General features: G+C 40.6%; 1 protein-coding gene across 1 annotated transcript; it reads left to right on the plus strand.

The window, feature by feature from the left end:
- The first annotated feature begins 4,617 nt into the window (after positions 1–4,617).
- DNAJB11 (DnaJ heat shock protein family (Hsp40) member B11) lies at positions 4,618–20,341 on the plus strand. Its single transcript, XM_059922064.1, has 10 exons — positions 4,618–4,899; positions 7,588–7,744; positions 11,534–11,631; positions 13,500–13,632; positions 15,794–15,936; positions 16,759–16,841; positions 17,515–17,572; positions 18,701–18,812; positions 19,266–19,425; positions 19,884–20,341. The coding sequence occupies exons 1-10, from the start codon at positions 4,832–4,834 to the stop codon at positions 19,946–19,948; spliced, it is 1,077 nt and encodes a 358-aa protein (XP_059778047.1). The 5' UTR covers positions 4,618–4,831; the 3' UTR covers positions 19,949–20,341.
- Positions 20,342–23,535: the final 3,194 nt, after the last annotated feature.

A 23,535-nucleotide genomic window follows, 5' to 3' on the forward strand; every position in this document is an offset into this window, starting at 1 on the left:
ACACAAAGACCGAGCTAAGACACAAACCCAGGCTGTCTGAAGCGAGAGCCACCAGGGTTAGCTCCTTAACTGTTAGCCTCCATGTTACCGCCTTCAGGAAGCTTTTTTGGATTTCACCCAGCATAGGAACATCACTCCTTCCTCTAAAACTCCATTTTATGATTTTTGGTCATGTCCTGCTTTCTTTTTTTTTTTTTAATTTTTTAATTTAATTTAATTATTTTATACAGCAGGTTCTTATTAGTCATCAATTTTATACACATCAGTGTATACATGTCAATCGCAATCGCCCAATTCATCACACCACCACCCGCAGCCCCCCGCAGCTTTCCCCCCTTGGTGTCCATACGTTTGTTCTCTACATCTGTGTCTCAATTTCTGCCCTGCAAACCGGTTCACCTGTACCATTTTTCTAGATTCCACATATATGCGTTAATATACGATATTTGTTTTTCTCTTTCTGACTTACTTCACTCTGTATGAGTCTCTAGATCCATCCACGTCTCAACAAATGACCCAATTTCGTTCCTTTTTATGGCTGAGTAATATTCCATTGTATATATGTACCACTTCTTCTTTATCCATTCATCTGTCGATGGGCATTTAGGTTGCTTCCATGACCTGGCTATTGTAAATAGTGCTGCAATGAACATTGGGGTGCATGTGTCTTTTTGAATTATGGTTTTCTCTCGGTATATGCCCAGTAGTGGGATTGCTGGGTCATATGGTAATTCTATTTTTAGTTTTTTACGGAACCTCCATACTGTTCTCCATAGTGGCTGTATCAATTTACATTCCCACCAACAGTGCAAGAGGGTGCCCTTTTCTGCACACCCTCTCCAACATTTGTTGTTTGTACATTTTCTGATGATGCCCATTCTAACTGGTATGAGGTGATACCTCACTGTAGTTTTGATTTGCATTTCTCTAATAATTAGTGATGTTGAGCAGCTTTTCATGTGCTTCTTGGCCATCTGTATGTCTTCTTTGGAGAAATGTCTATTTAGCTCTTCTGCACATTTTTGGATTGGGTTGTTTGTTTTTTTTTTTTGTTTTTTTTAAATTATTTATTTATTTATTTATTAATGGCTGTGTTGGGTCTTCGTTTCTGTGCGAGGGCTTTCTCTAGTTGCGGCAAGTGGGGGCCACTCTTCATCGCGGTGTGCGGGCCTCTCACTATCGCGGCCTCTCTTGTTGTGGAGCACAGGCTCCAGACGCGCAGGCTCAGTAGTTGTGGCACACGGGCTTAATTGCTCCGCGGCATGTGGGATCCTCCCAGACCAGGGCTCGAACCCGTGTCCCCTGCATTGGCAGGCGGACTCTCAAACACTGCGCCACCAGGGAAGCCCTTGTTTTTTTAATATTGAGCTGCATGAGCTGTTTATATATTTTGGAGATTAATCCTTTGTCCGTTGATTCGTTTGCAAATATTTTCTCCCATTCTGAGGGTTGTCTTTTCGTCCTGTTTATGGTTTCCTTTGCTGTGCAAAAGCTTTTAAGTTTCATTAGGTTCCATTTGTTTATTTTTGTTTTTATTTCCATTACTCTAGGAGGTGGATCAAAAAAGATCTTGCTGTGATTTATGTCAAAGAGTGTTCTTCCTATGTTTTCCTCTAAGAGTTTATAGTGTCTGGTCTTACATTTAGGTCTCCAAACCATTTTGAGTTTATTTTTGTATATGGTGTTAGGAAGTGTTCTAATTTCATTCTTTTACATGTAGCTGTCCAGTTTTCCCAGCACCACTTATTGAAGAGACTGTCTTTTCTCCATGGCATATCCTTGCCTCCTTTGTCATAGATTAGTTGACCATAGGTGTGTGGGTTTATCTCTGGGCTTTCTATCTTGTTCCATTGATCTATGTTTCTGTTTTTGTGCCAGTACCATATTGTCTTGATTACTGTAGCTTTGTAGTAAAGTCTGAAGTCAGGGAGTCTGATTCCTCCAGCTCCGTTTTTTTCCCTCAAGACTGCTTTGGCTATTCGGGGTCTTTTGTGTCTCCATACAAATTTTAAGATTTTTTGTTCTAGTTCCATAAAAAATGCCATTGGTAATTTGATAGGGATTGCATTGAATCTGTAGATTGCTTTGGGTAGTAGAGTCATTTTCACAATATTGATTCTTCCAATCCAAGAACATGGTATATCTCTCCATCTGTTGGTATCATCTTTAATTTCTTTCATCAGTGTCTTATAGTTTTCTGCATACAGGTCTTTTGTCTCCCTAGGTAGGTTTATTCCTAGGTATTTTATTCTTTTTGTTGCAATGGTTAATGGGAGTGTTTCATAATTTCTCTTTCAGATTTTTCATCTTTAGTGTATAGGAATGCAAGAGATTTCTGTGCATTAATTTTGTATCCTGCAACTTTGCCAAATTCATTGATTAGCTCTAGTAGTTTTCTGGTGGCATCTTTAGGATTCTCTATGTATAGTATCATGTCATCTGCAAACAGTGACTGTTTTACTTCTTCTTTTCCAATTTGTATTCCTTTTATTTCTTTTTCTTCTCTGATTGCCATGGCTAGGACTTCCAAAACTATGTTGAATAATAATGGTGAGAGTGGACATCCTTGTCTTGTTCCTGATCTCAGAGGAAAGGTGATTTCCTGCTTTCTTAGTTCGTTTTTGGCCTCTCTAGGTGTGGGAGATACAAAGGTAAATAAGACTATAAAATGCAATTTAGTTCCTCTTTTATGTGGCCTCTCTCCCCTAGTAGGCATCTTCCTGAAAGCAGTAACCTGATCTACCTCTTACCTCTGTACTGTGTCTGGCACAGTGCTAGGCACTAGGATTACAGCAGTGAACAAAACAGATAAGGTTCTTGCTTTCTTGGAGTGTATATTTTAATAGGGAGAATAGATAATACATTAGGAAAATAAAATAGAATAATTTCAGATGTTAGTAAGTGCTATGAAATTTGGGGAAGGGGTGAGTGCTGAATCTGAGCTGAGGCCTGAAGAATAAGAAGCCAGCACACGAAGATCACAGTCGAAGCGACTTTGTCTCTGTCACAAGCTCTGTTCTAAGTTGCTGTTCTAGACAGCTGTGAACAAAACAGTCCAGATTCATGCTTTCATGAAAGTGGCATTCCAGTGTGTGTGAGTGTGGGGGGCAGGGATGGAAATAATAAAATAGCACACTGTAAGAATAGAGACTCAGTAGGGGCTAATTTTGATTGGTTGGTCAGGGAAGTCTTCTATGAGGTGGTGAATTTAAGCTGTTATCTGAGTTTAAAAAGGAGTCACCCATGTTAGGATCTGAGGAAAGAGCGTTTCAGGCAGAGAACAGCTAGAACAAACGCCCTAGGCGGGAATGAGCTTGGCGTATTCAAAAAAGAGAAAAGAAACCACTTTTATTGGAACGCGGTAAGGAGTATACTAGGTGAGGGTACAGATCATATAAGATTTTTGTTCTTTTTCCCCAGCTTTATTGAGAAATAATGTTTCTATCAGCTAGTATAAAGACTTGGGATCTTATTAAAAGTGCAATGAAAAGCCATTCGAGGCTTTTAAGCAGACAAATTATATGATCTGACATATTTGTAAAAAAATCATGGCAGGGGGAAGGGACGGGGTGAAAAAAAGATACTAAGATATTACGAGTGGAGGCAGGGAGACCAGTTAGGAAGCCCTTGCCAGGTGGGAGATGATGTGACTTAGCCCGGAGAGGTAGTGGAGATGTAGAATAGTGGACAGATTCAAGATACGGTTTAAAGGTAAAGATTTGGATAGGGGATACAGGAGAGAATCAAGGAAGACACCTAAAGTTTTGTAGTGAACAACTAGGTGGTTCAATTACTGAAATGAGCAAAAATTGGGGGAGGGGGGAGGATCCGCTCTCTTCTTAACTGTAATATTTGTTATTCTTTGCGTGCCTACTATGTGCCAGACGCTGTGCTAGACGGTTTACAGATTTTCTCCTACTAAAATTTCACAACACTACCAGTAAATGCTTTGCCTCAGGTTTGTAGATAAAGCAGCTTAGTCTCAGACTGGGAGCGGTGAGGGAGCATGTTTTCACCGCTAGGAAGTGGTGGAAGCTGAATCCGAACCTAAGTCTGCTTCCAGGGCCACTCCTCATCAGGCCTCTTCTTTGCTAAACCGAGACAATTTTCTCCTGGGTTTGTTAGAAGATAAAATATGATCTAAGCTGTGCATCAGCCGTACCGTTGGCGTGGAGTCATTGTCCCCGCCCGTTTCGCCCGCGTCCTTCCTCCCCGGCGTACAGAACCTAGCTCTATATGAATGAAATTCCGAGACTCGTAACCAAGATAAAACCTCCCTCCCGCAATTGGTCAGTGCTGGAGGAGGAGCCCCGTGATTGGTGGAGAGTCCAAGGAGGCGGGCGGAGGGAGACTTTGTGTACCGCGATGCCGGCTCTTGGAACCCTTTCCCCACCACCAATCTTTACGTAATTTCCTGTGACTCGCAGGTGCCGGGGCTGAGCGGATTCCTGCGGCGGCACGATTCTCTGACGTTTCCCCTTCTAATTGGCCGGGAGCTGCGGCTGTAGTTCCGAAGCCTAACTGGCCGGCCTCACCGCCTCGGAGGTGAAGTGTACTGCGCTGATTGGCTGTGAGGCGCCGGCCGCGTGTGATGTCCCGAGCAGCGATTGGCTCTGGCCCGCTGGGTGCTTTTCTTGCCGGGACTCGGGACTCCCGGGAAGTGGACTGGTAGAGGAGGGGGCGAGCTAGCTGTCGCTCCTGACTAAGTCGGAGACTCCGGCGTGAGGCGGCGTCTCAGGGCCGGGTGGGCTGGCGAGCCGACGCGGCGGCGGCGGCGGCGGCGGCGGAGGCTGTGAAGAGTGCGGGGGTCAGGGGCCCGCACAGAGAGACCATGGTCCCGCAGAACCTGGGCACGTTCTGCCTGTTGCTGCTGTACCTCATCGGGGCCGTGATCGCCGGGTAAGGAACTGGCATCCGCGGGCACGGGGCCCTTAAGTCAGTCTTGGCTGGGGAGGAGGCTTGAGGGAGGAGGGGGCATTCAGACTGGGGGAGTGGAGAGGGGCGTTGCTGTGGTGAGGCGGTGGAGCGGAGGAATGGGTAGCGTGGGCCAGGCTTGTGGGGTGGAGAGGAGAGCAGTGGGTGACACGGGTGAGAGGGGCTTAGACCCAGAAGCCCTAGAGCTAGATTTGCCTAGAGAAGTGAGGGTTGGATGCAGTGCCAAAAGCAACGTGGGGTGAGGGGGCTGCTGAGCTGCAGAAGAGGACGATGCAATGTTGAGCCTGCAACAAGCCATTGGGCTGACATTAAAGTGGGTGGGTTATGATGCCAGGCCAAGTGAGAAAGTGGGGAGGACAGGTTAGGGAAGCCATGCTGGGACTGAAGGAAGTTGGATTGAGGGAGCAAGGCAGACCCTTGGGAGAGCCCTTGTACTTCTCAGCTTCTTGAGATACTGAGCCTGAGTTGTCATCATGCCTCACTGTCTCTCCATGGAGCATTCTTAGGAAGCTGAATGGTATTATGAGCGGGGGAAAAAACATTTCCACTACTACACCAATAGGTAGTAGACTGGGATTCTAGCCCACCCACCCCCACCCACCCCACTTACGAATTATGTGACCTTGAAGGAACATTTCAATTCTCATCTGTGATATGAGGATGATAATGTGCCACCTGTTTGAAGGAAGTAGGACTACCTGAACTCTTGAGCTTCTCTGGCCTTTAATAAGAGCCACTATCGTATAGGCCTGCTGACCACAGGGTATGATATGCCAGGCTCATATTTTAGAATGTGGGGAATAGTAAATTCTTAGCTTTTGACAAATTTATAGGTTGCTCTGAATGGAGAAAGCACTAACTAGCAGAGCTTTAAACTTTAAGTACTTGTTATTCTCTTAAAAGTTTTTTCCCTGTGCATATATGCCTCAACTTTGTTGGGTTTTTTTTTTCTTGTGAAACATATTAAATTTCTAAAATAAAAATTAACTTCTCCTAGGTAATGCTCTATTGGGTTTTTTAACATGTTTTTGTTAGTACTTTTTGCACTTAAAGCAATGGGTACCTTAAGTTGTTTAAAAAAAATGTCAGGATAAATACTGTTAGTACTGTAGCTATAAACTTCAGTTTTTCATAAAGGATCCTCTTGGGAACCGTCATGTTGATGCTGAGTTATGCCAGCCATCTTTTCCCTGTATTTTTCTCAGCTGTTACTTAACCATTTTTATATTAAGTATGTCCTAAGCCTCATTTTTTATATAGCTAGCTCTTTTGTCATTAACATTAGTGAACCTTTTGATTTATTTAGTTCTTGTCTCAAGAGATGTCAAGTTTTTGCAGATTTTTGGGGTGTGGAGATAAAGCACCTAAATAATACTCATGGAACCCCTTGTCAGTGATAATTTTTTAAATTTATACATAAAATGATTAAATGATTTTCCTGAAGTGTGACTAAGAGCTTATGAAATACATTTTTTAAAAAAGTTCTGTCATATATTACGTGGATCTTGATACCCCAATGCATTTTTCCCCGCTGCATTTTAAAATTACCATCATTACTACATCATCTCCCTGTGAAAAACTTTCCCGTCCCTTTGATTGAAAGAATGCATTTTCAGAATAATTTCTGCTGGCTAAAGTGACTCTGGCAAAAGGAATAGACTTTTGTGAGCATGCTTACTTATTCATTTCATTCAACGAATATTTATTGGTGTCTTCTATGGACTGGCTATGGTCCCTGCCCTGAAAGTTTGTGAGTCTTATTCTGTCTTCCCATTGGCCCTTCCTGCAAAGATTCCCTTTACAATTAATTTGATACCAACCTAGTTCCTTGCAAGGAGGTCAGTGGCTCTCCACTTTATCTCCTATCTCATGCCATGTACATATATGCAGCTGCTGAGACTTAGAGGCGCCTGCATATGGGTTCCAGCAGCTATCTCTAATTAAGACTTGACCTAGACAAACTAGTATAACTACTAGTAATGACTGCAAAATTGAAATTTTCTCTCTCAGCAAAAAACTTCACAACTCATACATTCAAATGGGTGTTACTCTCTCTTCAAGCTTCTTATTTGGGCTTTGACTTAACCTGTGTTAACCTCTGAAGTTAACCTCAGTCACTTCATCTTTAACATTCCAAGAGTGCTACTGTTAGAACATTTCTGTGACATAATCTTTTTGAGTAAAGAACATCTCTGACATAATCTTTTTGAACAAAGAAATTCATCCTTTGAGATTATTTGACCTTTGGAAGCAGTCAAAAGTCATTTGAAGTCAGTAATAGGGGAGAAAAAAGAGAGTCAATTTGATTATACAGTTCTTGGTTGAAAATGATGTGTGACCATAAAATAAGAAAATGATATTCTTGACTAAAGGTAGTTCTAAGAGAAGAATGCCAGAGATATTTTGAATAATTCTAGTATTGTTCAAAAAGTACATAGCCTCTCATTGTGATTACTTCAATATGAGACTCATTACAAATTCTGGTGTGTTCTCTTTTTAGTCATTCTTTTTCGTGTGTCACGTGGGTACCCTTCATTTTCCTACCTCTTTGCTCAGACACAAACCTAAATGTAAAGGAAAAAAATTTCACTTTTAAAAATGTAATGTATGAACTCTTTAATGAAGTATCTTCTCCCTCTCCCCCACCCTCAGGCGAGATTTCTATAAGATCTTAGGGGTGCCTCGCAGTGCCTCTATAAAGGATATTAAAAAGGCCTACAGGAAACTAGCCCTGCAGCTTCATCCTGACCGGAATCCTGATGATCCTCGAGCGCAGGAGAAATTCCAGGATCTGGGTGCTGCTTATGAGGTGAGTCAGGAAAAAGGATAAAGTACGAATAAAACCTACAGATACACAAAAAACCATATAATGCTGAGTAACGCTCCCATTTGTCAGGTCACTTTTTAAAAAAAATTGACAATAGGTAAATGTAGCACTTGATGCTATATTGTACATTAATGTTACTAGGTGCTACTTCCTGCCCTTTTCATATCAGTATTTGTCTTATTAAGGAGAGTAACGCTGAAAAAGATGAATGAAAGAAAATAGGATCGGTAGGTTAATAAGTAGGTTGATGATCAATCAGTCCGTTTTGGAGTTGGAGCCAGAAACAGAAATAAAATCTAAATGAGGATTGCAAATCCACATGTGCCCATGTGGACCAGGCAGATAACATGCAGGGCAGGTATAAGATAAAACAGGAGAGTGGATATTCTACCTCCATGTTAGGAATCAGTAGGGATTGAAGAGGACTGTGACAAGCTGAAGACTTCTTGCCCCATTTCAAGGGAACAGCTGTTATTCAACACCAGCCAGTTTTTGCCATATACAGATGCAAACACTGTGTTTGCACACAGTGTGGCCAGATCATTTAATTTTTCAAGAGGAGTGGAAATCCTGATTTTTTGGTAAATTCTCCTGGTTGTAAAATGTTGGTAACTAATTCAATTTAAAATTTTCTTTTACGTGCAGATCAAAGAAAACACAGCTATAGTTTGAATTTGCAACCTGTAATCTAGAGGTCAAAATACTTTCATGTGTATCATCTCATTTAATCTTCATTAGGACACCATGAGATATAGTAGAGCTGGGCATATTCTTATTTTTTCTCAGCTGTTACTTAACCTTTTATTTTATTTTTTTCATTTTTAACAACACAGAGGAACATTTACTGAATGCTTAATAATCTTTTTACTATTTGAAAAACCATTATACACAGAACCTTTCAACACTGTGGTGAAAAAATTTTACAAGTAAGTTACTGATAATCTTTCATATGTGTTAATTTAGGAGTTAGCTGTTTTGTGTGTGTTGCAATTCACCTTTCCCCTAGAAATACAATAAGAGACCTGTGGTTATACTTTTTCTTTTCAGCTTTATTGAGATATAATTGACAAATAAAATTGTAAGATATTTAAAGTATATATTGTGATTACTTGGTACACATATACATTGTGAAAGGATTTCGCCCATCTAGTTAATCTATCACCTCATATATTTATTGTTTTGGTGAGACCATTTAAACTCTGCTTTCTTAGCAAATTTCAGTTATACAATACAGTGTTATCAATTCTAGTCACCATTTATTCACATTTTCTAAAAGGGCACAGAAAAAATAATTTGACTCCAAAAGTCAGAGAGCTACAACTTCTGAATTCAAGTTAAATCCCTGTATAGTGAGAAGACTGAAAACAAATCTGAAAAATATTTTAGTGGAAAAAACCCAGAAGGAAGGGATCCCAAGGCCTCCTAGGTTAAAGAAGTGAATGAACCAAAATAGTGACTTATACCCAGGTGAAACCTAGAACTAATGGGGTTTCCCTTTCTTCTCTCAACACCTGTAGGACCGAAATTCCTAACCTCGGGCCCACAAATAAACTTGAGAGGGTTGGTGGACCCTCCTAAATTACTGTATGTAACATTTTCTTTCTTGTTGATAATATGGATTCCATATTTCGCGCTGTGTTTCCCATGAGTATTCCCCTTGCTTGCTAGGAACCCAATAATCAAAAATATTTTCTGGGGAAACTGTTGCTAAGAATTTACCATGCTCTTTAAAGACTCTACCATGTTCTTTAGCTATGACCTAGGGAAGGCTATACATAGATCATTCATGGCATTGCAGTTTAACTCTTAAGAACCTTTCTGGTCACTAGTTCAAATTTTCTTTTTTCTTTGTATCATTCACTTGATTGCCTGCCTTTGGTCCTTAGATAAATTAGTGTTCACAAATCAGAATCCCAGTAAAGTTGAAGAGTCTTTTGTGAATACAAATCTGTCTTCTCTACTGAGCTGGGATTACTACTAGCATTTTAATTAGTTGAGACTCTGGTTGGTTGGCCAATCAACTAAGAAACTCCTTTTTTTCTTTTAATAATAAAAGTTTCCAAGACTATGGAATAAAGTTGCATTCCTTAGACAGAAGAAAAGTGAGGAGTAAGTGAATGGTAATAGGTAATTTTAAGGGTAATTTGTGGGTAGTTATTACAGAAGCCTCCTATGTCCAAAAAGAAGCTGACTTAAAAAAATAGTCTTTGTTTTGGGGTTTTGAAATGGTGTTTCTTATGGACCCAAATGTGGGGTTCATTTCTTTGCCAAGACAGGGACAGAGAAGTAGACTTGAAAGTGAAAATATTGGAAATCCAGATCACATAATAATGAGTTTTGTTTTGTTCTGTTTTTTAAAGTTAACTCTGCCCATTTCTACTTCCCCAAAGTGGCTATTTTTTTAGGATATTTACCAAACTATTTTTTTCTCACCTGGTCTATCACAGTGGCTTTAGTTGAGTACTCTGGTCACTTCTAGACTAACCCATTTGTCTCTGCTTTTAAGAATGCTCACTCTCTTGTACACTGAATTTCTTTTTATCCTTCTAAATGTATCTTAAATGTTAGTAGATTTTTGCTGTGGCACCTTACACATCATTCAGGCCCTGAGCCAAAAGTGTGTCCTATTTACATATGCCAATCAGATCTTCCCTTTCTTTTGCTGAGTCAACAAGCCCCATCTACTTCCAACCTCACTTTTCCTGAGCCAACACAAGTATGGGTTTGAAATAACTTTCTCCTTCAGTCTGCTATCTAAATAGACATTTAAGAATATCAAATAACATAAAGTTATTCAATTTTCAAAGTTATATGTGTGCATATATTTCAGAATGCTCTAAGTAAATGGGAAGCTTTTATTTGGAGGGCAAATTTTGAAGAACATTGAAGCTTATTTTGTTTTACAGTCTTTAGTTCTATATATGGAATGGTCCCAATGAGAAAGCATATACCTATGACTGAGTATGTAGTTTTCTAAAACCATTAAAACTTCAGAAAGTCTTTTCAAGTTGTGAAATTGAGCTTGAGCATCCTTCATAGAGCAGTGTCCCTTTTCACTCTTTGCAGTTCAAACTCAGGAGGTTATGAGCTGTATGTGGCAGACAGCATTCTTCCACAGATGGATTTCTACATGTATCAAAAGAATGAAAAGGAAATATGAAAATATTGCAGTGTAGAGCTTTCTGGAGACCTGTCCTTGGATTCCCTTGACTTGCCAGTCTCTTAATGTGTGTGCGGTGGTGGGGTGCAGGGGTTATGGTATAGACATGTAGGGCTGAGCAAACTTGATGGCTGTCGTAATTTACTGCTTCTGTGACTAATGACAATCTGTCATAGTCAAGTCCTAGTTTATAGTTTAGAGAGAGAATATAGCATAGTGGTTAACAGCCTAAACACTGGAGTCAAACTGCATGGGAAGTAAACCTGAGGAATTCATCTCACCTCTTTCCTGTTACTGCCCTCACATTCATAGCCATGTCGCTAATCTCCAGCATGATATTTATGTGGCTAGGTGAGTTTTGATAAATTTAAATTAAAAACATGAATTGAGCATTGTGGAAAGTTACAAAATGAACACTGATCAAAGAATTTAGTCTGATAAAGAAAATAACTTTATAAACATGCCTTAATACCATACATAATGAAAACTGAATTCCACTAAAATTTTACAAACAGTATCAGAGTTTAAAAAAACAAAAACATAAATGTGAATTCACCTTACCTGAATATTACCAACTCATAATCTTTTCTTCCACTGGCTTTTGACCCCAGGTTCTGTCAGATAGTGAGAAACGGAAACAATATGATACTTATGGTGAAGAAGGATTAAAAGATGGTCATCAGAGCTCCCATGGAGACATTTTTTCACAGTAAGTAATTTATCTATCTGCAGGGTATTAGTGTCTGAGAATGGATCACTTAGTGATTATTAAAGAATTATCCTTGCTCCCTTGTTCGGAAACTTTCGATGAAGAGTACAACTCAACTGATCCTTGACCAAGAGGTCATTCATCATCCTTTCTGTGGGAATATACTCCTCTATTTTCACAAAGCTCCAGAAAAGACAGGCAGCACTAAAAGGGATGTCCATCTAGCCAACCATATCAATTAAATCAACCCTGACTGTGTTGGGGGGGGATATATGTTGGAAACCAGTTCATTTTATCTCCTTGCTGTCTTAGAATCTGCAAACCACTTAATGAGCAAAGTGATTCTTGTAAGCGGAGAGAGAAATTCCTACTCTCATCCCCAAAGCTGACTCTTCATCCTATCCACAAGAGAGGGATGAGTATGATAATCAGCATTGTTGGAAGGAGTTGGGTTAGAGGCTCTTCATCCCTTGCTGGGCCCAGCTTTCTGGGAGTGCTGAGTGGCTGGAATAATAAACATCTTTCCTTCCCGCTCTTTGAGCCCCTCTTTGTTGAGCATTTGAATTTTCATATGTCCTGATGATGCATAAATAGGAGATCTTGATCTGGGGTTTCAAGTCAAGTTACAAATAAAAAGATGTTTGAATATGCATTTTTATGGGGAGAGGATGCATTGCTTTCTTCAGATTCTCTTCGGATTCTTCAGATTCTCAAAGAGAATTTTCTTCAGATTCTCAGATTTCTTCAGATTTGTGAACCGTTCCCCAAAAGAAGTAAGAATCACTGTTGCTACAACAGCTTCCCTCATTTAGTGTTTGGGGGTGACAGTAGATTTTCAGGACTTACGATGATGTGTGAGTAATATTATTAGGAAATCTTTCTCTTCCCCAGGATTGATTTGGCTGCTTTAGCCTACCAGAGGAGTGTCCTGTTTGAACCCCTTAGCAGTTAGAAGTGATACCCAGGGATGTCAGAAAGAAAAAAGGCTCTGCCCTTGCTCCTTCCCCACCAAAATCCTCCCTCTCTGCTTTTATTTAAGATTCAGGGAATCCATTCACCAAGATTGGGTTTTGTTTTTGTTTTTTGGAGGGGTTGGGGTTGTTGTATGTTTGTCATCACTATGCTAACATCTGAGGCTTCTTAATAACCAAAACTTAACATCAAGAATAGAACTCCTATACAACTAAAGTTCACTGTTTATAGTAATCTCAAAGTGATGCTTCTGTTACTTAACACAAATTAATTTTGGTCTTATGAGACCAGAACTTCCTTTTCTGTAAGATCCAGAGTTTTACTAAGGCTGATGCTTTTTTAGTTTAATTATGTATCCAAGATTTTTGTACAAAGCAGTAGCTTGTTTCACCAAAGTTAGTTTCTAAAAAAGCATGTAAAGGTGAACACTACAAATGTCCAAAAGTACCATTAGGTTCGGCAATACATAGATTTATATATACTATACCCTTTCTCAATATCTCCATTATATCCTGATATTTGTCAGTATTATTATTATTTTAATTATTTATAATTATATAAATATAAATATATAATTTATAATTAATTATTTATAATTATTATATTATTATTTGTCAGAGAGATTATTTTTTCATTGATTAAGAATTCATTGGCCTACTGTATACACTGTACTGTGTGTCTGGACAGTATTAAAAAGTAAATTTTTTTGTGGTAGGGGCAATATAGTTGACATTATATAAATTAAAAATTGTGTATGATGTATGACTCCAGTGTATTAAAATGTCTGTCAGTTTTGCTCACTGGTGGGACACAATATTTTATCAATGTGAAGAAAACTGAAATTGTAAGAGGTGAACTCTGATTTCTTTTCCTGATGATTTTACACTTACCAACAGTTTCTTTGGAGATTTTGGTTTCATGTTTGGAGGAACCCCTCGTCAGCAAGACAGAAATATTCCAAGAGGAAGTGATATTATTGTAGATCTAGAAGTCACTTTGGAAGAAGTATATGCAGGAAATTTTGTAGAAGTAAGTCCAAACTATACAGCTATTCATATTGACTCCCAGAATGTGTTCTTATGACTAAAAACAAGAGGTTTCTGCGTACCTTCTCTGTCTTTTAGGGGGTGGGGAGGTGTATAGAATTGAATTAATCATAATCCTTGGTTCATGATATGCTGTTATTATTTCATGAACTCATCACTCAGCCCAAGAACTAAAAAAAACAATACCAGGACTTATATCTACCTACATGCTACTTCTCTGTTCCATTCCCTTGCCTCCTTTCCCAGGTAACTGTCTAATATCCTGAGTTTTGTCTTTATTGTTCCCTTACCACTCGTGTTTGTTTGTTTTATTACATATATAGGAATACCTGAATAATATATTATTTACTTTCACTGTTTTTGACTTTGTAAAAATGATATCATACTATACGTTATCTTCTGAGACTGGCCTTTTTTACTCACTCTTAATATTGTCAGGATTCATCCATGTTGTTGCTTATAGCTATAATTCTGCTGAATAGAAATTCATTGTGACCACGTTGCGTCAATAGGCATGTAGGTTACCTCCAGTTTTTTTTTTTTTTTTTAATAGTAATCTTTTACTTATTTATTTATTTTTATATTTATTTTTGACTGTGTTGGGTCTTCGTTTCTGTGCGGGGGCTTCCTCTAGTTGCGGCAAGCGGGGGCCACTCTTCATCGCGGTGCGCGGGCCTCTTCACTATCGCGGCCTCGCTTGTTGCGCGGAGCACAGGCTCCAGGCGCGCAGGCTCAGTAGTTGTGGCCCACGGGCCCAGCCGCTCCGCGGCATGTGGGATCTTCCCAGACCAGGGCTCGAACCCGTGTCCCCTGCATTAGCAGGCAGATTCTCAACCACTGCGCCACCAGGGAAGCCCTTACCTCCAGTTTTTTTCAATTCCAAGCTGTGCCTTTAGGAAGTCTTGTACATATATCCAGGTAAAAAGATTAATTTCCCATGTTCCCTTGCAGACCTGTTGTCTGTCATCATTGCTAATACATAATGTACATCACTCTTTGCAGTTAGCATGCTCCTAAACAAATTCCTTTTTAATCTAATTATTGTAAAGGATGTATATGACCTTGCTATTTAAATGCCCCCATGGTAAGTTCTTTTTAAGAAAAAAAGTACCTTGAGAGAGCACAGTGGTTAAAAGCACAGAGTTTGGAGCTAGACTGCCTGGTTTAGAATCCTGGCTCTACCATACATTGGTGGTGTGACCTTGGTCATATTACTGAGCCTTTCTGTGCTTTCATTCTTTCCTCTGTAAAATGGAGATAATAGCAGCATCTACCTCATAAAGCTGCTGTGAGGATTAAATGAATTCATAAATATATGTGATTAGGGCCTTGCTTGGCACATACTAAGTGCTATAAAGTGTTGGCTGTAATTATTGTTATTGTTATTTATTCCATTGACCTGGGCTTTCATATGTTCGTAGGCTTCGAGGGATTTTTCTCCAAGCATTCATGTCATCTCACTGCATGAGCATGTGCCCTGTGATTAGTAGGTGTTTGACTAATTAAACAGGCAAAATCAAGAGTACATTTCTTCATATATTTTAGTTTCCAGTGATTTAGAGGGATCAGAATGTTTGATTGCAATCAGCTACAAGGAGATGATCGTTGTGTCTTTTCTTATGGGTTAGAGTATCTGAATCGAGACAGCACTGGAAAACACTGCCAGATTGAGTTGCCTGAAACAAAGAAGTGTTTTCATGAGGTTAATCATGGCTAATCCTGGGGTGGGAGCCACATGCCAGCTTTTGAAGGCTGTGGTGGTTCTTCAGGGCTTATGCTTTACACAGCTCAGATTTCTCAAGAGATAGTAATTCTGTGGACTACTTTAACTCAGTAGTATTTCGTCATGACTTAGAAAAGTTGATCCCATACATACTCTCTTTCAGTTCTCTTCTTTGTTACCCTCCTCTCTCTTCTCCAGCTTTAGAATTTGAGTCAGTTAAAGATCCATTTGCTCCGCTCCTATGTGGGAGCTGACTTGTAACTCCTCCAAGACTTCTCTCAGCTGTGGGTCTCCCTGAGGGATGGCTTGGGAGAGAAGGGGAAGTGCTAAGCCCGGCAGGTGCGCAGAGCCCCGATCTGGTGAGGAAACCAAAGGCTGTGGGACACAAGGGAGAAGCTGATCCTGTGTGTGTACTTGCTAGGTGGTTAGAAACAAACCCGTGGCAAGGCAGGCCCCTGGCAAACGGAAGTGCAACTGCAGGCAGGAGATGCGGACTACCCAGCTGGGCCCCGGGCGCTTCCAGATGACCCAGGAGGTGGTCTGCGACGAGTGCCCGAATGTCAAGTGAGTGCAAGCACCTTCTTTGCTCTGCTAAGGGACACTTTAATTATCTCATTTGTCTAATAAAATGCCAGTGGTCCATTACTACACTTTTTTCCCTCCCTCTCCCCGATCTTTCTCTCTCTCCCTCATGTTCTACCAGAGGATAGAGCAAAGAAATGTACAGTTTAATTTTTTCTGAAAGTATCTATTCAGAATATCTCCTTTTATGTTTATGAACTAATAAGCAGTGCCCTTTATTTCTGAATATACTTAACAAAAATGTTGATATTTTTCCGTTTTCCTACTTGGAATGTTTCCTTTTTCCTACTTGGAATATTTAGAGCAATCTTATGTGTACAGCTAACATTTCAGATTAGAGAAGTACTATTTGCTGATTATCTTATAAATACAACTATTTAGTTGAACCTTCAATTGTATATATTAAAACTAGCTCAGTTATTTGTGGGATCAGTGAAAAAAATCAAATAGGATAAACTCTCCTGTTAGATTTTCTGGTAAACATGATGCTGTTCTCACATCATGCTGTGCGCATTTATGTAAGTGCGAGTAGTTTTCTCTGTTACTGATCATTCACTTCAAGGCAATCAGTCTCCTGCAGGCTTTTTTGGAGTCAGCAGTTGCATGGTTATGTGTAGCTTTGCCCTGGCGGTTGGCAGGTGGAAGGTGTAAATGGATATCAGGTGGTTTTGTCATTTAGGGATACAGGATAGTCTTCCAAGAAAAAGGTCTGATTGAGTAGATAAAACTTTATTATCTGTATCTGGGGTTTGGTTTATATATATATATATATTTTTTTTTTCTTTTAAATGCTCTTTGTCTCAGACTAGTGAATGAAGAACGAACACTGGAGGTCGAAATTGAACCTGGGGTGAGAGATGGCATGGAGTACCCCTTTATTGGAGAAGGTGAAATATTGATATTGATGTTTTATTATTGTAACTTTCCACTCTCTGCCTGCTCATGAACACCTCCCACCCCCACCTCGCCCCATACCTCGTGGCCACTTAGTAAATGCATATATCATTTCCAACACACTTCAGTCAGTTTTAGGACACAGAAAGCCTTTTTATGACCATCCTTAAGCATCCTGGTTGGTCCACTTAAGCAGTAGTATTACTGTTTATCCTTTGACTGTCATGGCCAAAAGTTACTGTCAAGTAGCCTAAGTTAGGTCAAAGTTTAAATGTTCAGAACTTAATGGATTAATTTTAACTCAGCAATGAAAGAAGATATGTAACTCTAGTTGGCATTAATAAGATGCTCTCAGACCTCACTTTGGGGTTAAATTTAAATCTCTAGAAGAAAAATAGCTTTAAAACATCAGATTCAGGAGACCAGTGAATCATTCTTTGTTTAAGAAATAGGTCAAGTTATTTATTGCTGTGTCTGAGGCCCAGGTGATCCTCACTAATAATCTGAGACTTGATATAACCAGGTAGACACGCTGCTCTCACAGATAGGCTTGACAGTCAAAGCCTAAGGTAGTGGCTTTAGAAAATTCTCTCAACTGCTAAATAGATTTGCAGCGTTCGACTTGCATGGCTTACAGTGTGCTGTAATCTCTTCTCTTCTGACAAGGTGAGCCTCACGTGGATGGAGAGCCAGGAGACTTACGGTTCCGAATCAAAGTTGTCAAGTAAGTAATCTCAGTTTAGAGGCCTTCTCTTTAGCCCTTGCTTTTCAGAGGAGTCAGGTTAGAGAAATATGGGTCGCCACCAGGGCACTTCCAGACTTTTTCCTCTGTTTCATGCCCTTAATACCCTAAATGTGTAACTCTACAGCCATACTGAAAATTTGGGGTTGGAGCCTAGGATTGAGTCCATTTATTTATTTACTCAGGACTTCCAAGTCCAAAAGATGTTGGGAGGAAAGCATCGATATTATGAGTAAGGAGCTGTGAAAGAGAGGCAGACAAGGAGACCAGAGATTTTAACTGAGGAAATACGGCCCCATCCAAGAATGGGAGACTTTTCCATAGAAAGGAGCTTCTGTGACATAATCTGCAGCTGGTGGGCAGCTTCTCTGGTTGACTTCTCTTCAACATGCAGTTCTACTTACATAAGAATTTTACCTGGGACTCAGGCTTTCTTGTTTATCACTCGTCTCTTGTTACCACTTTGGAAACCAGTGATACCTCTGCTTCTAAGGATTCATTGAAACGAGGTTCCCACCCAAATATGGAGAAATGGGCCCCCAGCGCCAAGGACTCTTTTCCCTCATAGCACTCTTTAATCTCGGTGATCTTTCCCCAACGTTCCTCACCTACCTTGTCTTTCACATCACTTCCCAGAGAAACTAGCACATGTGCTGTTCCCTGAATAAACCTGGTACCTTCTCAAGTCCTTATCTTTGCCAGAATTCCCTCTTGCCCTATCCCCACCCTCCCCTGCGCCCACCTTATTTGCAGCTTCAGAGCTGATCGGGCCTTACAAGCCCAGCTCTAGAAGTCCCCCAGGACCCGTCCCTGATGCCCTTCTCCCCAAGTCCCACAGCCAGAAGTTGTCCTTCTCTCTTTTCCATAATCTAGTTGCTTGTATTTTAATTACATGCTTTGACTTCTGCTGATTGTAAGCTCCTTAAGATTAGGATTTAATAAATCTTAGGCTACTTTACAGTCTTGATTAATGCTACACACGAAGGAGTGTCTAATAAATGCCTATTTCTTGAAAGAGTGGCATTCATCCTTTTCCATGATTTTTCTAAAAACTTTTTGAACTCTTCCCAAAGAAAGACTTTGGAAGTTAATGATCTTGCTCTGTTCTAGGCACCCAATATTTGAAAGGCGAGGAGATGACTTATACACAAACGTGACAGTCTCCCTCGTGGAGTCTCTGGTGGGCTTCGATATGGATATTGCTCACTTGGATGGTCACAAGGTAAGCAAACCAGTTCTCCCGCTTCCTGTCCTTTTAAAGCCCTCACATGGCTGCTGTTGAGGTTACTTCAGCCACTTCAGCCATTTGGAGCCACGGGGACTAAGTGCTCAGGCTTTGTTGTGTCATGTTTCCTCACTCTGCTGCTGAACGTGTAGCAGTAACAACGCCACGGACCCCTCAGCTACTCGGAGGTGGTTGCACAGCCTTTGGCGGCCTCGTCTTTACAGTCTCTGTTGGCAAAAGCCTTACTTTTTTACGTGTTTCGTTTTTCTTTTTCTTTTCGAAAACCATCTCTTCCTTTGGCTCGCACTGTCCTAATGATGTTTCCCCTGCCCCTTCATCCTGCTGCTCTGAGCCGTGACATGAGCTCCGGGCACCAGTACTCACTGGAAGCTGTGTGTTGTGCTTCGAGAGTACCAGTCCTGCTCCAGTCCATCCCCTTTTGCTTTCCAGGTACATATTTCCCGAGATAAGATCACCAGACCGGGAGCCAAGCTATGGAAGAAAGGGGAAGGGCTCCCCAACTTTGACAACAACAACATCAAGGGCTCTTTGATAATCACTTTCGATGTGGATTTTCCAAAAGAACAGTTATCAGAGGAAGCAAGAGAAGGTGAGGGTATAATGTTTACTGTTCAAGGAAAGATGAGGTCTGCATTAGAAGGATTAGAGGCTTAGGGGTGAAGTCTGCAATGACTGATTGAGAAGAGGGCCCTGTCAGTGGGTCCTAAGTAAAAAGGAAAAGGTGAGAGAGGTCAAAACTGGAAAGAGGACAAAGAAGAAGGAATGGAAGACACCCAAAGAGCTTTCTGTCCATCTCGATTGCCTCTTATCGGATTTTGTGGGATGTATGTGTGGTATGTGTGCCTGAGACACAAAGACAAGGGGTCACCTTGGATGTGCGTGTATGGGTATCCACATGCGATAAAGTTAGACATTGGTAGTTACTTGTTTAATTCAGATCCATGGTTGTCATGAGGCCTTTTGTGAGCCTCCCCGTGAAACATGCTCTTCAAACTCTGGGGAGGTCACTTTTTTGTTAATGGAGTCGTTTGTTCATTCTTTCCTCAGGTATCAAACAGCTGCTGAAACAGGGATCAGTGCAGAAGGTATACAATGGACTGCAAGGATATTAAGAGTGAATAAAATTGGACTTTGTTTTAAAATAAGTGAATCAGCGATATTTATTATCTGCAGGGGGGTTCTTTTTGTGTGTTTTTGTTTTCATTTTCAATACGCAAGTTTGGTTTAATTTTTTTTTCTTCTAATGATCGTCATGAAATGAATAAGAGGGCTTAAGAATTTGTCCATTCGTGTTGAGAAAAGAATGACCAGCAAAAGGTTTAATAATACCTCTCCCTTTGGGGATTTATGTCTGGTGCTGCCGCCTGAGTTTCAAGAATTAAAGCTGCAAGAGGACTCCAGGAGCAAAAGACACAATATAAAGGGTTGGAGTTAATTGTTAGCTATTTCATTTGAAATGCCAACTGGAGAAGTCTGTTTTTAAATACAATTTTGTTGTTAATTTTTTCTTGACTCCTGTTTCTTGTTGGTGTAGTTACCCTGTTGTCTCTTCCATCTCCATTTTGGTCATTTTTCCTTGATCAGCCTCGTTTCCCTCCTTGGGGCCTGTGAGCTAGTTGGGTTTTCCTCCCATCAAGCAAGATGAATGCACAAACCTGTGGAAGAGTGATGAAGATCCAGTCCCCATACCCAATTAAACACACATGGCACTTTCTAGAAAGGAGCCTGAAGAATATTAGAGATTGGAGTAGATGAAACAAGGTCACACAACCACCTAATTGTCCTTGAGAAAGTATATTCCCTCTCATTTAATTTGGGAATAATCAAATCTGACATGGAAACTTTAGAAAGCACTTTTCATGTATCCAATCTCAGTTGACCTCATGTTTGAAAAGTCTTCGGCTTGTGTTAGGAACTAGGATTATTGTTGGCCCTAGAAAATGAATTTGAAGTAGTAGAGTTGCAAATTACATTTGCTTCTCCCAGTGGCACCTAATTCAGGTGGTATGTGACTTCAATATATTTGACTTTGTAACCTTCCCTTTTCTACATTATATAGTCAAATTACACTCTTTTTGTTACTTTAGCTAGTGAATGTTTCAGTGTTGTTGAACAACTGCTGTTTCAGAGTGTGTGTGGAGCTGCCTTCTAGCCATCAGTACGGTTCCAGCAACATTCCCACCTTTGGCTATACAGCAGCCAATGCTGCTATTGCCTTTTCATTTATTTTGCCCTGTTTTATAAAAATCAGGGGAAAGGGGGTGGGGAGGAAATTTCATCCATTTAGAACAGTTAAGAACAAGCACACTGGGACTTCCCTGGTGACACAGTGGTTAAGAATCCTCCTGCCAATGCAGGGTACGTGGGTTCGAGCCCTGGTCTGGGAAGATCCCACATGCCATGGAGCAACTAAGCCCTTGGGCCACAACTACTGAGCCTGCGCTCTAGAGCACATGAGCCACAACTACTGAGCCCGTGTGCCACAACTACTGAAGCCCGCACGCCTAGAGCCCATGCTCTGCAACAAGAGAAGCCACCTCAACGAGAAGCCCGCGCATCACAATGAAGAGTAGCCCCCGCTTGCCGCAACTAGAGAAAAGCCCGTGCGCAGCAACGAAGACCCAATGTAGCCAAAAATAAATTAAAAAAAAAAAAAAAGAACAAGCACACCTTTCAACCTCAATCAGACACTATTTTTTTTTAATTTATTTATTTGTTTTTATTTTTGGCTGTGTTGGGTCTTCGTTGCTGTGTGTGGGCTCTTTCTCTAGTTGTGGCGAGCGGGGGCTACTCTTTGTTGCGGTGCGTGGGCTTCTCATAGTGGTGGCTTCTCTTGTTGTGGAGCACAGGCTCTAGGCACGCGGGCTTCAGTAGTTGTGGCACACAGGCTCAGTAGTTGTGGCACGTGGGCTCAGTAGTTGTGGCTCACAGGCTCAGTAGTTGTGGCACACGGGCTTAGTTGCTCCATGGCATGTGGGATCTTCCTGGACCAGGGCTTGAACCCGTGTCACCTGCGTTGGCAGGCGGATTCTTAACCACTGCACCACCAGGGAAGCTCCCAGACACTATTTGGACTTGAGTGATCCAACTGTGTGTTCACTTGTGAAGAAAAAGAACAAAATTCAGGGGCTTATTTGAAATGCTGAAAATCTATCTTAGAAAACAAATGCAGCATATAAATACATATGTGTGTTCCATGAACTTTTGTACATTTAATATTCATTATGTACTGAGTTGCTGTAGTTAAAAATTTCTTAGGAATAATTATCAACTTTTCTCTTCTATATCTTAGCCCAGGAGAGCTCTTGATCATTTTTTGCACTTGCTGATTTTTTCCAAGATTTTTGCAAGAGTCGGTCACATACCAAACTAGAGTTATTATTCTTAGCTAGAAAGACCCCAGATATAATGCTTTTGCTACAAATAAGAATGTTCACAGGGCTTTGTCACTACTGTTTATCCATGGTCCAGATGGCCATGAATGAATGAGTTAAAAAAGAATATTCTTTTACCATTGACTCTTTGTGAGCTTCAGTTTACTAAGTGCTTTCTCTGAAGCACATTATAATGTGGAAAGACTTGTATCAAAGTTCCATAGATTTTCTTGTAATAAAGCATAGTAACAGGGTGGTGTGGTGGAGATGACAGGAGGATCGTAAAACCAGGCTTTAAAGCCCAAGCTTTTTGCACTAAGGTACAACTGCCTTCCCAGAAGTTAATGCTGCCCAAAAATGGAGTGGTGGTCCCCGAGGCAGCAAGCTCCCTACCAGAAATGGGCTTGAGAGCTTGTTGTGGTCAATATATGTTCCCTTCAAGCCAAAGATTTCTATGTGTTACAGAGTTTTCAAGTGAAGAACTGAAAACTTGCTCTCTTACTCATTGAGTAACAAGTATTTATTGAGTCCTTACTATGTGCCAGTTTCTGTTCAAGTGCTTTATATGGATGAGGTTGTTTGTATGGAAGAGGGAGTGTTGTCCTCAATCTGCAGATGAGGAAATGAGTTACATCTCACAGCTTACTAGTGTGGGTCTGGCATTTGAAGCCAAGCAGTCTGCTTCAGCGAATGTGCTCTCAACTACCATGAATTCATGATTTCTACTTAGAGAAAGTAAATGGTGTGGAAGAAGTATTCTAGGCAGTTATGGTGAGAGAACAAATAATAGTGTCTTCACCCCTGCAAGGAAAAATGTCACTCCAATGAGATATGTAATGAAGCAGAAAGGGTGGTTGGCCTGGGATGGGATTCAGTTCTGTGACACTGGGCAAGCAAGTTAACCTCCCTGAACCTCAGTTTTCTCACCTGCAAAATGGAAATAATGAAGGTGATATATTTTAATTTGAGCTTTTGTGATTTCTAACATACTTTGGCTACACATTTATTTATGTTTAATTTCTGGTCCTCAGCTGCATTCACTATTGGTTATGTTGCCAGATTCCTGAATCCTAGATGGGTGTTAGTGCTCAGAAATCACTGTTTTTGGAAAAGGGAACAAGATATGGAAACAAAACCAATTGGAAAAGTTGCATTGGTTGTTCTTAGAAATGGAAGGAAGATTTTACTCTATTCCTTGACAAAAGATAAGCTGCAATTAGCTCCAGTAAAAACATCTACCTTGAACAAAGAGACATATCCAAGGACTCCAGGAGATAAGCAGAGAGGAAAAAATGGTTTGATGTGTGTTCACTTTTTAAAAATTC

Source organism: Balaenoptera ricei, chromosome 4, assembly GCF_028023285.1.
Source record: "Balaenoptera ricei isolate mBalRic1 chromosome 4, mBalRic1.hap2, whole genome shotgun sequence".
Lineage (NCBI taxonomy): Eukaryota > Metazoa > Chordata > Mammalia > Artiodactyla > Balaenopteridae > Balaenoptera > Balaenoptera ricei.

Excerpts from the sequence above, each read along its gene's own strand:
- DNAJB11 (XM_059922064.1), top strand. The coding sequence starts at position 4,832 with ATGGTCCCGCAGAACCTGGGCACGTTCTGCCTGTTGCTGCTGTACCTC. Across the intron at positions 15,937-16,758 it reads GACGAGTGCCCGAATGTCAA|ACTAGTGAATGAAGAACGAA; the intron begins GTGAGTGCAAGC and ends TCTTTGTCTCAG. Across the intron at positions 16,842-17,514 it reads GTACCCCTTTATTGGAGAAG|GTGAGCCTCACGTGGATGGA; the intron begins GTGAAATATTGA and ends TCTTCTGACAAG.